At 34.9% G+C, this 15,663-nt stretch overlaps 2 protein-coding genes across 2 annotated transcripts; one reads left to right on the top strand and one right to left on the bottom strand.

The window, feature by feature from the left end:
• The first annotated feature begins 3,970 nt into the window (after nucleotides 1-3,970).
• LOC105334840 (secretory phospholipase A2 receptor) lies at nucleotides 3,971-8,428 on the top strand. The gene is made up of 4 exons (XM_034454435.2): nucleotides 3,971-4,760; nucleotides 5,029-5,111; nucleotides 7,271-7,370; nucleotides 7,564-8,428. The coding sequence occupies exons 1-4, from the start codon at nucleotides 4,397-4,399 to the stop codon at nucleotides 7,773-7,775; spliced, it is 759 nt and encodes a 252-aa protein (XP_034310326.2). The 5' UTR covers nucleotides 3,971-4,396; the 3' UTR covers nucleotides 7,776-8,428.
• Nucleotides 8,429-9,937: 1,509 nt separating this feature from the next.
• On the bottom strand, nucleotides 9,938-12,099 carry LOC136272022 (uncharacterized). Its single transcript, XM_066072692.1, has 2 exons — nucleotides 10,467-12,099; nucleotides 9,938-10,002 (listed from the first exon to the last, which is right to left on the bottom strand). The coding sequence occupies exons 1-2, from the start codon at nucleotides 12,097-12,099 to the stop codon at nucleotides 9,938-9,940; spliced, it is 1,698 nt and encodes a 565-aa protein (XP_065928764.1).
• Nucleotides 12,100-15,663: the final 3,564 nt, after the last annotated feature.

A 15,663-nucleotide genomic window follows, 5' to 3' on the forward strand; every position in this document is an offset into this window, starting at 1 on the left:
TTACGTGTAGAATTTCCATATGTCATATTGAATGTTATCAACCATACGGTTTACATGTAGAATTTCCATATAAATGTGATCAACCATACGGTTTACGTGTAGGGTTATCAACCATGCAGTTTACGTGTAGAATATCTCTATGAATGAAATCAACCATACGGTTTGCGTGTAGAATATCTATATAAATGTCATCAACCATACAGTTTACGTGTAGGATTTCTATATGAATGTGATCAACCATACGGTTTGCGTGTAGAATATCTATATAAATGTCATCAACCATACAGTTTACGTGTAGGATTTCTATATGAATGTGATCAACCATACGGTTTGCGTGTAGAATATCTATATAAATGTCATCAACCATACAGTTTACGTGTAGGATTTCTATATGAATGTGATCAACCATACGGTTTGCGTGTAGAATATCTATATAAATGTCATCAACCATACAGTTTACGTGTAGGATTTCTATATGAATGTGATCAACCATGCAGTTTACGTGTAGAATATCTCTATGAATGAAATCAACCATACGGTTTGCGTGTAGAATATCTATATAAATGTCATCAACCATACAGTTTACGTGTAGGATTTCTATATGAATGTGATCAACCATACGGTTTACGTGTGGAATTTCTATATGAATGTGATCAACCATACGGTTTACGTGTGGAATTTCTATATGAATGTGATCAACCATACGGTTTACGTGTGGAATTTCTATATGAATGTGAACAACCATACGGTTTACGTGTGGAATTTCTATATGAATGTGATCAACCATACGGTTTACCTGTAGAATTTCTATATGAATGCTATCAACCATACGGTTTACGTGTAGAATTTTCAATAGTTGAGGATTACAGTACTCTCTTTTGAATAAAGAGTAGATTACTACTCCACTTGACTTACCCTATTCTTAAAGAACCATGGTCTCGATTTTGGTCAAATTCTATTTTTTTTGTTTCTATTTTTTACAATATACTTTAGGAATGCATTTCTAATAATCAAATGAAATTTGAGAGTCTGAGTCTTTGAGTTATAAGCAAGATACAGGGCTCACAGTTCTTTGATATGAAAACAAAGCTCTTGCCCTGTTTTTGTTTGTAGATTCAATATACCCTGTACCATTAAACAATCTGTTTCAATATGATTTGTATTTCTTCTTACTCATTTCGTTCAACGAATATTGATGAAACCACAGTATATTTAACACATCATTGATTGTTAACCTATAAATATGTTCAATACTTGGAATATGTTGACTCAAACAGGCTTATACGTATCAAAACCTCCAAATACTGTCATTTTTTAGAACTTCAAGGCATTTCCTTTTATAGAGTGGGTCTGTGCTCCATATTTTTCTCATAGTCTAATTTCTAAATAAGGTCTATTGGAAAACAAACCGATTTCAATAAAAACAAACGTGGAGAGATGACCCACTATACATTAAAATTATCATTTTTTTATCCCAACAATTGAACGTTTTGAAAAAATAATACTAATACAAGTCCGTAACTAAGTTCGTGGTCAAAGTCACACATAATATATTTAAACAGCCTACTTTGTTGTGTCTGAAATGGCTCGGTGGTAATAGTACCTGACCATGACTCAAGATAACCTTGTATATCTAGGGTTTTTATGTTATGGGTTCGATACCACAAAAATTTCAGGCAATATTTTTTTTCTTATCTTTTGTTAAATAAATTAAAAACTGAATATAGTTACAAATTGTGCTTTTGTAAACTTGTATAATAATATATTTGAATAGATATAAGGAGGCCGATTTGGGGTTTTTTTGCGGGAAAACTACAATATTATAGCATAGCTCTTTATTTAACCATATGTAATTTAAACCAACTCTAGTTCATTTGCGAAGGTTCATGAAAATCGAACGTCTGGTTCTTTTTAGGGACCATCTCAAAATAGAGGTATATTTACTATAGGAAAATATAGGAAACTGTCATTTTCCACACATCAAAGCAGTTTTAAAAAAATACTACAATAGCTTTTTTTCTCAAATTGTTATATATGATTAGTAATACATGTATCATTTCCTACCTTATATGTAAAAAACACAAAATTCTACGGTCTGGTTTTTAGTGGGGGCCATCTCAAAAAACTAAAATGCACAAAATTTTGCTATATATTTGGATCATCACAAATGATGATTGGTATAATGGATTCATTCCAAAAATGAGGAAAATGTCCTCGAGGATAGCATCATTCTGTATATAAAATTTCAACAGCGTACAATTTTTACTTTTTCTTTTATGTTATTTCTTATAACGCACTCCTACAAAGCTTCATTTTATCATAACGTCATAATAGCGCAAACTAAAGCCGGCCTCCTTAATGGAAAAAACATAAATTCAAAATTGTATTTTACATCTAAACCGAATGGGCATTTGGGCTATCTTATTCCCACATCATCTTTATAAACATCAGTTGGATTTCCAAAGACATCAGCTTTTTTGTCCTGGGAATTGACTAGAATTGAATCGTTACATGGTTGTCTCGGGGTGTCAATTTCCACAGTTACCCTCCCAAACAGGCACTATTTATTTTATTATACTGAATGTCTTATTTTAAAGAAAATTTTACTGCTTTTATATAGAATTGGCGTGAATTCTACGGCGAACCGTACGCGCATGATTTACAAGCATGTAGCAATTTGTTGTGTTATCCGTTGCTAAGTGTGTTGCTAACGCTGAGGGTAATAGAACGGATTATCAACGGCGCCTAAACCAATCAGATATCAGTATTTAACACGAAAGTATAATATTGTTTGTCTCACTTCTCAGTCTACCAATTAAGAAAATTTAACGGATTGTAATTTGATTCATAGTTCTCTAAACTGACAGGGCTGAAACATTTAGCGACCTCAGGAAAATCGGACTGCACGAAACAATCATGATGATGTCAGACTCAAATTCACATAAGATTAAGACGATTTGGCCAATATTTCTTTTTGCTACTGATTTATATAAACAAAATTTAGTAACTTTTACCATTTGTTTCATTCACAATAATTATTTAAAGAAAGATGTAAATACATTGTATAAACAATAAAATGCTTCCTTTGATAATTTTTGCGGTACATGAATGCATGTACAGTATGTCACTGCCAACGCAGAAAAAGAAATGCACAACCCACTAACGCGTATTTATCTGCAATGTCTTTACCTTCATATCCCGCATGAATCACTAAAGACAGCATTCTATTGTTTTAAAATAACAACTCAAAATCTTGATAATACGTCACATTTTGACTTCATTAAACCATAACGGTTACTCCATTCAGAATATGTATATGGACTACATGTATATGTATTTGTACTTATCAACTGGGGGGTCGGGGTGAGGGACACTCTAATCCTCTCAGAAAAAATTCAATTAAGAAAACACAAACATGTACTTAAAGTAAAAATTCAAAACATAACCACTTCCTCTGCAACCCCCAGCCTCTCTCTCTCTCTCTCTCTCTCTCTCTCTCTCTCTCTCTCTCTCTCTCTCTCTCTGATTATATATGATGTGAACCCACGATTGAATTTATCTAGAACCATTTTAACAAGACTTTGGACTTTCAGTAGAGCGTACCTAGCTATTTCTTGTGTCAAAACAAAATAAAAATGACGCGATTTCAAGCGATATTTATATGCATCAATAGCGTAGTCTTAACTCAAAAGCCAGACAAATCCTGTTAATTTCAAAGAGCCATGGCTGAGTGGAATACAAAGAAATAGACATGCCTACGTCACATTGCTGTTTGATACAGCTACCCGAAGTCCAAGCTCTTGTTGAAATGGTTCTAATTCACCTATTCAATTTTTTTTTAGAATTTAAAACTACATGTCTGGCCTAAGTACATTTGCGTCTTTTTATGACACGAAGCAGCATTAACCAAACTTGTTTGCATTACATTGTACCGGTAAAAGTAAAATTCACGATATAAATGAGCTTTCATCTCTACGTTTTTTTTTTATTACGCATCAGAAGAAGCATTGTGAAAAATTGAAATTGGAACAAAAAATCAACTGAAATTTGTCAAATTATAGTCTTCGCCCAGAAAGTTTTGACGTTTGCCTATTAACGTTTTGAAGATATATTAATGTTTGATAAACCTTTGCGTGCAGTAAGAAGTATCTCTAAGTTGTTTAACACTTTGATTCAATTTTTCTCATGCCTTCGCGTGAATTGGGGACATACATATTCCGGGCCTATTCAGTAATGCGCGGTATCCGATTCTTTCTTCTGAACATATGCGTGCATGACACAACAATTAATGGTCGACCATTGTTCAAATCGAGACCTTGTAACGCGGAACATACTTTGAGTTTAACGACTTCACTTACTTAATATTTATCACAAACTAGGCTTTCATCATTTTCATATGAGCATGTATACAACAATGGTGCCACAGACTAATCACCGACACCCATGTGTGTTTCTTGCGGTCAACATGTACTGTTTGTTAGTTTTCGGCAATGCTGCTTCTTCGTTGCACATCGAACACGGGTTTGAGAGAAGAGCGGATTTTGATGGCGCCACGGCGCTGACAAGGACAATTCTTCTAAATGTTTCGTCACCAAGTTTGATAGCAGCTACCAGTATCTGCAGTATTCTGTCACAAGCGGTGGCGCTGCTATATCACAGAGATCTGAAACAGTGCTACTGCCTTGATGAGAGAATTCTTCCTTGGAGCTTGCGAATTTCCTCTGATCTAAGCTGGATGTATTACGAAAAACCAGGATATAGTAAGTTTATTTATAATATATAGGTTTATATATTTAGTGATTTTCTTTATAAAGTATTTTAATGTTTCGTTCATGTATAATTTTTTTTGGTATTATATATAAATCACCATGCAAAAACTTTTCTTTATTGAATTATATTTAATACTTCTAATATTAAAAAGAGCCTCCATTTTAAGTCTCCGAATGCAATACATGTATATACAGTGAAAATAAAAATGGACAAGAAGTTCTATACAGTAACAATATCCACATACGTTCCTATTTGTAGCCGGCTGTCCACGGGCCATGGAACCATATAACGGACATCTGTACTGTTTCCATTTAAGAACTGCTAGCTTGGGACACGCTAAGGTAGGATGTTTGAAACATGCATTGTCGATCGGAATTTCAGAGCTCGTATCGTATACACATACATGTACTGACCATGGCCATTGCATAGCTCACTCATTGAACTTTTGTCGTTTGCATGAATAATTCATGACATATAACAAATGGCTCCTTTCTACCCCAGTAAAGGTTATCTAGCTCTATGAATTTTTTATAACACAAGCGATCTTCGTTACATACTTAAAAATTCTCAATTAGTTTCCACAGAATCTGAAAAAAATGTAAGGTATGCAACACGCCGGCCATGAGTTTCAGGTGTGCAACGAGGTTAAATGGATTTAACATTTCTTTACCCTGTCCCAGGATGTACTCGTAGCATGCTTGCGCTGTGCCAACGTTTGAGTAATAGTAGGTCTGTTGGCGTAAGGTACATTGTTGGCGTTAGGTACATAACGTTGGTCCAATTAATGTTAGAACAACGTCAGGTAATATATTATTTTCAGTTTAATTATTATCAAAGGGAAACATACGAAAACTCATATCAATGTTGGCTATGGAAATATGAAAAAAATATTTTTGGCTATGTGGGAATAGACCAACTTTTAAGATAAGTTATGCAGACAAGTTTTTTTCCCCTAAGTGTAAACTTATATGATTGTGTTATTGGGAGTTGATTTTTTAATCAACTCTCCTATGCAGTTACTCTGGCAAACCGAAACTGAAACAGTGTTAATTGGACCTAAGCACAAATCATCGCCGCTAACAAGAGTTAGTTCTTGAAAATAATCGATAAATTCGAATGTAATGTACGCTGAAGCATTTTTTTTTAAGGAAACTTATTTATAAATACATAAGAAATAGTACGATTTTAAATAGTACGAACAAGTTTTTTGCAGTCGTATGTATTCCTACGCCAGAGTTCAATAAAGTCTCGTTCAACCATCGGCTGTCTCCGTACATCTCCGACAAGCAGAGAGTCAGTCTATATTTAGAGGTCGCATCATCAAGCTATCACGTGACCTGATATCTTACTTGTCGGAAATTAACGGAGACAGCCGAGCATCTGGTTGAACGAGACTAGAGTTCATTATTGGTTGGATCCATACACTTTTTGAAATATTTCGAATACCGATACATAGTTTGATGAAATCAATTCTATTTTTAAATATTACACAACATGATTTATAAGAGTTTTCTAGAAATTCTTGTCGGAAATGTGCGACTAATTCAAATAGAGATTATAAACTACTTGCCAAGCAAAATAACATATCGTTGATTTTAAGATAAATAATAATCGATAAAATCAACTTCCGTCAGTACTTCAGTACTTTGATATTAATTACAAAATCAGAATATGTTGTTTACAGTGTAATGGTTATCAAGGGGAAACAGGAAGTTACCCCAACCCTTTTTTTTTACCGTCGAAGATTTGCGCTATATCGTATGCTTATTAGAACCATCTTAACAAGACCTTGGACTTTCAGTAGGACTAAGCTATCTATTTCTTGGGTCAAAACAACTTAAAAATGACGCGGTTTCAAGCGAAATATGCACCGATTGCGTAGTCTTAGCTCAAAAGCCAGACAAATCTTGTTGATTTCAAAGAGCCATGGCTCAGTGGCCAGCAGTGAAATAAACAGGCCTACGTCACATTGCTGTTTGACACAACTACCCAAAGTCCAAGCTCTTGTTAAAATGGTTCAATGCAATAGCGTGCTGATAAAAAAAAAAAAACTAGAGTCATTTTTCTTTTGGCGAAACTATGCCTATTTATAAGTAATGTTCAACTTTTAAACACCTGGTTGTCTTAGAAACAAATACATGTACTCAGAATAATTTGATATGTCTCAGACAGTTTCGTTTGTGTGGTGTACATGTAAACTACTTTGTTTCGGGGTTGTTTTCATTTTATTTTTTATATTTAAATATGCTATTCTCTTTGAAATTGTGTTCTTCTTAATATTTTTAAGTATTTGTTACTGGTGTAATATGAATACTCATAATGAAATAAAAATAAAAATAAAAGTATTGTACACATCAAACAGACAGAAAACTGAACTTGGACCTGACAGTCTGTGCATATTTTTTTTTTATAGATCGAGTTGTTTAAGGCCTTTTTTGTTGTTTCGGTGTTATTTCCATCGGTGACATACGAGTTGTTATATGTGTTGTTTCTTGTACAGTCAAACTGTTCCTCCATTGGTGGTTACTTACTGGAAATTGAAAGCTCCACAGAAAACCGCTGGCTCTCCCAGCGAATGTATTTCTTCTACTACAACCAGGGTAACTATGATGTCACCGCTCTCTCTCTCTCTCTGTGTCTGTCTGTCTGTCTGTCTCTCTCTCTCTCTCTCTCTCTCTCTCTCTCTCTCTCTCTCTCTCTCTCTCTCTGTTGAAATTAAATTCAAACCTTAAATACAGATCTTTTAAAGAACATGTAATAATGTTAAAAGTCGCACCTGCGTGTTTGTTTCAGGTGCATGGGGATCTTGGTGGACGGGGGGTAATGACGTGGCCAAGGAGGGGAAGTATAAGTGGGGGACCTCAGGCAGGGACATCGTGTACACAAACTGGGTGAGCCCTGAACCCAACGGCGGAACCAACGAGAACTGTATAACGGTGGACTACCGCGGAGACTGGGCCACAGTCCGCTGTGGACGGTATTTCCTCTATGTCTGCGAAGTGTGACGGCGCCATATATTTAAGAGAGCTGGATGAATGGCTGTGGTCATTTTATAAGCAATATTACCTTCTTTAGTCAAAAAGCTCTGCTTATAATTAATTCGTTGAAAAATTATTCAAATTTCAATTTTTATATTTGGATTTTTTCTGTATTATTTATACTCAGTTTTTGACCAAAATTAAGTTTTAAAGCTGGGCCGATCTAGTTGTGTTGGGTGATTAGATGGACGTCCAGACAGGTTAGCTGTGGTGTGTCTATAGAACAGTGACTCTACATATTACATATTATATAGGTTTCGTGGCCTAACATCCACTCTTGTTAGTGCTTTACATATATGCAATGTATATAGATATGTTAGTGAGGAGCTGAGACCCTATAAATATAAACTCTGTACAAATATTGTGTTGTCAACAGTAACTTCACTGTCTTTATAAATACTGTAGTTGGCTTACTGTGCAGCGATACTATCTCCATTTGTGCTTATAAACGATTCTTATGATACTACATAATGTACATGTAGTTTTGTTGATGTCCATATATCTGTGAGGTGTGGCCTATGGGAGATGTCCGGGGGGTTCTTTCAACATAAGCTTAATATAGAACATGATTGAATACCAGCATTTTATTTGTTCAATGTTTTCAATCACAAGACAATAAAACTGTATCGCATAGCCCCCTAACTCCGTCACTACCCTAACTCCGTCACTTTCCGGAAACTCCTCGCCGTTTGAAATCAAGTACGATTATGACGTCATTTTTTACATGTCAAAAGTCTTTAATCAAATGTAAACAATTTGCAACGGTTAAATTTAAGAATATGTCAAAAAATAACAGAATTAAACGTTGTTCATTTTATGCACCATTAATTGTGTGAAATCAGCTAAAACTTTTTCACAGGTGCACTAAAATATCGATATTTCTGACATGCGGGCCCATTCGACGATTTACGGTGGTCAGTCATTTTTAGAGCGGTCAAGATGAAACATTTTACATGTAATACATTTTTGATTAAGGTAATTAATACATTTTTTTCAGACCGCAATAGCCTTTATGCACTACTCTTGATGATAACGTCAAATCGCTCATGCCGATACTTTTGCCTTATACAGGGTATAGACATATCCGGTATATCGCTATTTAGAATATGCTACATTTCTAAAAATGTAATAAATAAATAATTTAATAAGTAATATATTAAAATGATATAAAATATTTGAAATATATAAGGACATAAATCAAACGGCATCCATAAATTCTGAAAAGGCCATTGTGATTGTTGTTACATGGACCCATTTTTTATTCTGGCGATCATTTCATTTCGATGAAATTAAATACAATTTAAATTGTATGCACCATTTTTACTTATTATAACTTGGCCTAGATACAAATTGAGTTTTAACTAAATTGTTAATGTGTCTTCATTCCCTGCCATATCATAGAGCATGTGGGTGACGGAGTTAGGTTCATAAGTTATGATAGCAAGGGTGATAAACGTCGTATTCAGAGGGCTTATTTGAATAAAAATAAAAATATTTTTGTTATTGATTTTATAAATTATATTGTTTCAGATTATATTTAGTGATTGCAAATGATAAAAACCACAAAAAATAATTTACAGAGAAACGCGGGAGGTTTTCTGCTTATGGTGACGGAGTTTGGGTACTCGGGGATACAGATTTTAGCTTAATCAATTAAGTCTAAGAACGCCCCATGATCCTAAGGCCAGTGCATGTACTTGAATTTGCTTAATGCGTCATTTTAAAGCATATGACGTCATATTTGTAGTAAAGCTAGAACGACCTCTCGCTTATTTTTCAGTGTGTACGATATAAGGGACATCAAAATTATAAGTAATAGCATTTGTTGTTTTCAATTAAAAGATTAGTATAAGATAATTTTGCTAATAAATAGATTAATAAGTACTTTCGAAGTTTGTAATATACTGTGATGTCATAATGCACATTTCCCATACTTTTTTGTCTGAACGGAGTTTATTGACAGCCTAAACTGTTCTGCGTGGTCACAAAGTGTGAAATAAACAGGAGTCAGTATTACAGTCCATGTGAATTATACACAGGTCAATTTCAGCTGCAGATGTTGAACAAAGAGACAAACAACATGTGTGGTTTTGAAAGCACCCTAGATTTACAAGCTGTCAATATTCAAACTATCTCCATTCTACGGCTGATGCGCTGAACATGGCCTCCCCATCAGGACGGGGTCTGTGTCCATCTACAACAAGTCATTAATTAGCTGTTCATTAATCTATATCATACAGGTTATGGAATGATACATACGCAACTGCAATTAAATTAATGAAGACAGAGTTATATCTAAAAATAATTTTAACCTATTTACATTGACACACGCTTTGATAGTAATGTAATTAATTAAATCGATGCAATCCATACGTACTCGTAACAAGACAAATTACAAATTAATTTATCAATTAGAATAACATGTGATTGTACATCTTCTCATAAAAAAAAATAATTTCTCTTTATTTTAGATAAACAATGAATCCCAATGACTGGTAGATGCAGCTAACCCTGTAACAATGAGCTGTTTATATTGACAAACATTCACACAGAAAACATGTCTTAATTATTTGTATCTAATTGACTGATAATTAACACGGACTGTGAGTCTTAGTTTTCTATATCTAATTAATGTGAATGATAATTACTCAGAATTACCTTTCAGAGAGTCCTGTCTGAAAAACCTGTAGACACGCACCCTGCTTTTGACCCACCCTGATCCGACCCAGAGACGGTGAGTGTTGACATCATAACTCAGGCCCCGTGGAGCATGTGTCGTTAGACGTGACAAAAACTGACCGTCCTTGTTCAACATCTGTATTGTTTTGGTTTTATAATCGCACACTAGGATGTGTGACAGCGCGTCAGTACAGATTGCACGTGGTTGTAGTCGTGATCCTGATGGATGTCCTTTGTAAGAGAAACGATGTCTTCCTCCACGCTCTGTCACAACTACAGCACCACACAAGTCAGACACCACAACATTCCCATTGTTGTTCTCTGTTATATAGTAAGGTATTCTATACAGTTCCCGTCCTGTGTTGTTGTTCTGTATGGTTTGTGTGAGTTGTCCGCTCTGGTTGTACCGGGTTACCTTGCCTATCCTTGTATATTTATAACGCATCCCGACCAGTAGATCCCCAGTGGACGGGGACCAGTACACACACCGTGGTTCCCATGTATAGTCTGTTTTCTCTATAAATGTGGTGGTTGTTTTCATATCCTTTGCCAGTTTGTTGATATTATATTTCCTATCTATATAAATCAGTTCACTCTCACTGTTCACTGTGTGTGATCCTCCATATAAATCACTACATAAATCCTTCACACGATGTAGAGGGACACCTGTTGTGTCTGTCAAGATCAGATTGTTTTTATCATCACTGACCCAGACCCGGTCTGATGTCACACAGGAAATGTGTGAACAACCACAAACACCTGTCACTGTGAAAGATTGATGGACCTCAGCACTGGACGTCAGTTTCAGCAGACACTTTTTATTTACGCGTCGGTTTTCTCTGTCCGAGACGTGGATTGCACTCAGTGACTCCATCACGCCCTTCATGTTGAGTGACTCAGCCATGGAGAGCTGGGTGGTGTGGAGTGTAGGATGTATCTGGGGGAGGGCTGTCTTTATGGAGGAGAGGAATTGTAGCGGTCTGATTACTCTCCTCTGTTCGTATATGTGAATATATCTCTGTAGGCTGACAATATGTATAATCATAGTTTTCTTCTGTTTTAAACATCTGTGTTTGAAATCAAGGTCACAAAACACATTACACAAGAAGTAGTATTCTATATAGTCAATGAGATGCTTTATTGTCTTGGCCTTTGTTAACATCTCTGATTGATAGAGGGAGAATTCTGTGCGACAGGTTTTGAAATCAGTTTTGATTCGTGACAGGAGAACAGGTCTGTAAAAGAGAGCCTCACTTCTGATGGTGTGAATGGTTCCTCTGTGTTGTTGGCGCTCTCTTTGATATACTATTTGAAGATTTATCAATCCATGTGATCTATGTTCTGAACAATGATAGCAGACAGGGAGTTCACAAGGTTCACAGTACTTTATATAAACATGGCTAGGATGTCTCACACAGATCTCTTGTGTTGGGATGTAGTTGATTTTATCACGGTATGACACAACATCATGGTCAATTGTTTTGAGATCCTTTACATGGTTCTCTTTACACTGGGGACACAGATCACATGGACACGCTACACAATAGTACTCTGTGTCCCTCGGACACTTAGAACACTGGTGTACTTTACATGGAGTGCTTGCTGTTTCCATTGTGTGGAGGGACTAGGTCTCAAAATCAAAACCTGATTAATTAAAAATAAAGTGTTTTAAATGAAGTCAACCACATTCTTTTCACATTTTAATATGAAATTTTAAATATGTTTCTTTAATGTAATGATATATCATTCCTACAAAGATAATAATGATTCATATAATAATGATTCATCAATATGGCTCTGGTTACAGAAACACTCAACTTATTAAAGAAAGGCCTAAAATATGATTGACATCAGAGAGAGAGAGAGAGAGAGAGAGAGAGAGAGAGAGAGAGAGAGAGAGAGAGAGAGAGAGAGAGAGATGAGAGAGAGAGAAAGAAAATCATCTCCCTGAAACTCTCTCTCTCTCTCTCTCTCTCTCTCTCTCTCTCTCTGTATATCTCTTAATTTTTTTCTGGCTTAACTTGAACTCATGTTTTTCACATATTGTTTCATTCGTTATCCCTCTGCTTTTAACACGGTCGTTTCTCTGAGAGAGAAAGAGAGTTTTATTGCTAAAACCATTCCCTTCTTATCTCTCTCTCTCTCTCTCTGACTTAACATATATCATTCTCTCTCTCTCTCTCTCTCTCTCTCTCTCTCTCTCTCTCTTTTACAGACCTTGAAACGTGCTACTACACCACTTGCACAGTTTATTTCGGTTCGCTTTTTGAACGGTACGGTTCGCTTTGTGAACGGACTGGAACGGAACAGTTCGCTTCTTACACGGTACACTTTGCTAAAAACAGCTGCATGCTTTGTTAACGGTTTGCGCGCTTTATCAATGAGGTATGCGTGGCCTAAACGCTTTGTCCTTATTTTTCTCGATATCATTTTGTTTATTTTTTGCCCGATATACTTCAGCAAGGTGGTATATATGACAATATGTTTTCTTTATTTATATGATATATTTCAAATGTATTTCAATCTATTTATCCGTTCCCCGTTTTTAATACATTGCGTGAAACCTGTACTCAATGACAAACGGAAAGCGGAGGTAGTTTTAATTTTGATTAGTCTGTTATTATTAGTATTAACTTTTAGATAAATGAAATCATTAAGATAGATTTAAAGAACTGTCTGACTTTAAGGTGGCTCTATACACCCACAGTTTATTCCAATTTTCAATAGAAGACCAAAAAACATATACTTATCAAATATTTAAATGATGATAGGGATACTATAGGTATTTTAAAAGAATTGTTTAATGTTTTTTCGTGTTCTTGTAAACTATTTTTTAAAAAGACAGCTATTAACAATTGGGGAAATTTGTTTGTCATATGATGGATATTTCCTTTAAACAAATAAAAAATATATAACACTTTTTAACATTCAAAAATGTTATTATTGCAATTTTTTTTAAGTATTTCCCCAAAACATAATTTTTCATATTTTCTTACTCTGTTGACAAATCATCTGAAAAAGTTGCTTTATGTTATAAGAAAATGTATTTAAATAAATATGACATAAAAACTTTAATGAAAACCATTGCAAATAAACACAAAAAATATCTTAAAGGACTATACATGATGAGGGCCTAAAATGACCCCCTAAAAAGAACATCATCATTTTACTATCATTCTTTGTTTTCTTAGTCAAATATGTATGTGATGTGTTTACATAATATTCATTTTGGTTCAAGTGCCCACAATTTAGAAATATGGCACCGTACAATGTAACGACAACCTTTTCCCGCCATTTTTGCATTTTTAGCGTAAAACAGCTTATTTTCAAGCAGTTTTTCCTTCTGAAAACACAGAGCGCATTCTTGACCAAATAAAATATTTTAATCAGAGATGTACATGTATCTAACCAAGACTAATAAGTGACAAAAAAAATGTCCTTGTTCAAGCATGCGATCTATATTTCCCATTCGTAAATAGATAAAAAAAAAATGTCAATTTTTGCCTGATTTTGGTTAAATTATAGAAATGGCGTTAGTTCTGACGTCATATACTGCCAGTGAGTGCAAATAAATAAAATAAATAGATGAAAAATATATTTTATATTATCTTTTCTAAAAAAATTAGTTAACATTTTATTGTACCCGAAACACTTAAAAAATGGCGAATTATGGGAGCCGAATTTAACTCTTATCATGTATAGTTCTTTATTTGGTATAAAAGTTCCTCAGGTAAGGGTTACCGTTCCTAAGTCCCAGGGCCCAAACACCTTGGGGACTTTTCATTTCTGAGTTGAAGAAAATTTCCTAAATATAATGTTGGAATGATAAATACATACATATTTCATTATAGACTTCGCCCTGTATAAGTGAATATATTCACTTTAATGCAAAACTAAATCAAATAAATAAAGGGGAATACTGACAAGGCTAATAGGATGTATGTATCCCAGCCTGAGAGAAATTCAAAGCAACCCTCTCATTCCCGTTAGGTGTCGATATTAATGTGCATTAAAGGATATCATAACTGAAATATTTTCATTGGTTTAGAATTTTCTTTCACTGAATTCAACCAAAAAATACGTTTTAAAATTTTTTTGAAAGTTGAAAAAATTATTGTTCTCAACGGGAATCGAACTCATCACCTACTGGTTTGTAGTGAACCCACTAAAAATATACTTGATTTCATTGTTTATTTCGATGAATAATACCACACAACGTGAAGGTGTCACATACCACATTACTTGTAAGTAATGAATTTTCCAATTTTCAAATTAAATCTATTCATTAAAAGAGCGGTTCCCATACAATTCGCCTCAGTTTAAATCAGCCAGTACCGGAATTGCATGTTTCCAGATTTACTTTTTGCGTACTGCGTCATCAAAAAGTGGTGTATAGAGCAACCTTAATCCGATATATTTTTGTTAATTCAGCGAGCTGTCGATAATTAAAAGCCCCTTTCACAATTGACACACGAGCAGAAGCGACTGAATATTCGTGAGACTGATAAAATTAGATATGACTCGTAAACTGTTACCGAAATAATCGCATTTGAAAACAAAATATTCCTACGAAACTCGCACGATCTAAGCGAGCGTTGTGCGATGTAAATGCATTAAATCTTGCGATATACCTTGCGTCTATATGCGACTGTTGAACATTGAAAGCGACTGTTGAAAGACAATGCGATAGGATCGCGCGAGAGACTAGGTGATCGGACAATTGAACGTGCGCCAATACGATTGGACGTGCCATCATGCGTTCCATGGTACGAATTATCGTGCGAATCAGAGGGGGTGTATATACCGCCCGTTTTCGTCGCTCTTTAGTAGACATAGATGAAACTGAAAGAACATGAGAAAAACAGAGATGCAGCAACGTTTATTATTATGCTTCAGTATTATTATTATATCATATTTGATTGGTTTAAAAATTCATCTGCAAGGGCGATTTCATATGAATAAAACAAGAGGCCCATGGGGCCACATCGCTCACCTGAGCAACAATGGTCGTTCAAAAAATATTGTGCCATATGGCCCTCGGTAGAATAACAAAAAAAAAATTGTAAAGTATTCGAATTTGACACTTATTTTTGCATACACGTAATCTTTGACATTGTACCTTCATGAAAAACTGTTTTTACACAGAATAAGAAAATCCTACGCAAGATATAGAACT

Source organism: Magallana gigas, chromosome 10, assembly GCF_963853765.1.
Source record: "Magallana gigas chromosome 10, xbMagGiga1.1, whole genome shotgun sequence".
NCBI classification, from domain to species: Eukaryota; Metazoa; Mollusca; class Bivalvia; order Ostreida; family Ostreidae; genus Magallana; species Magallana gigas.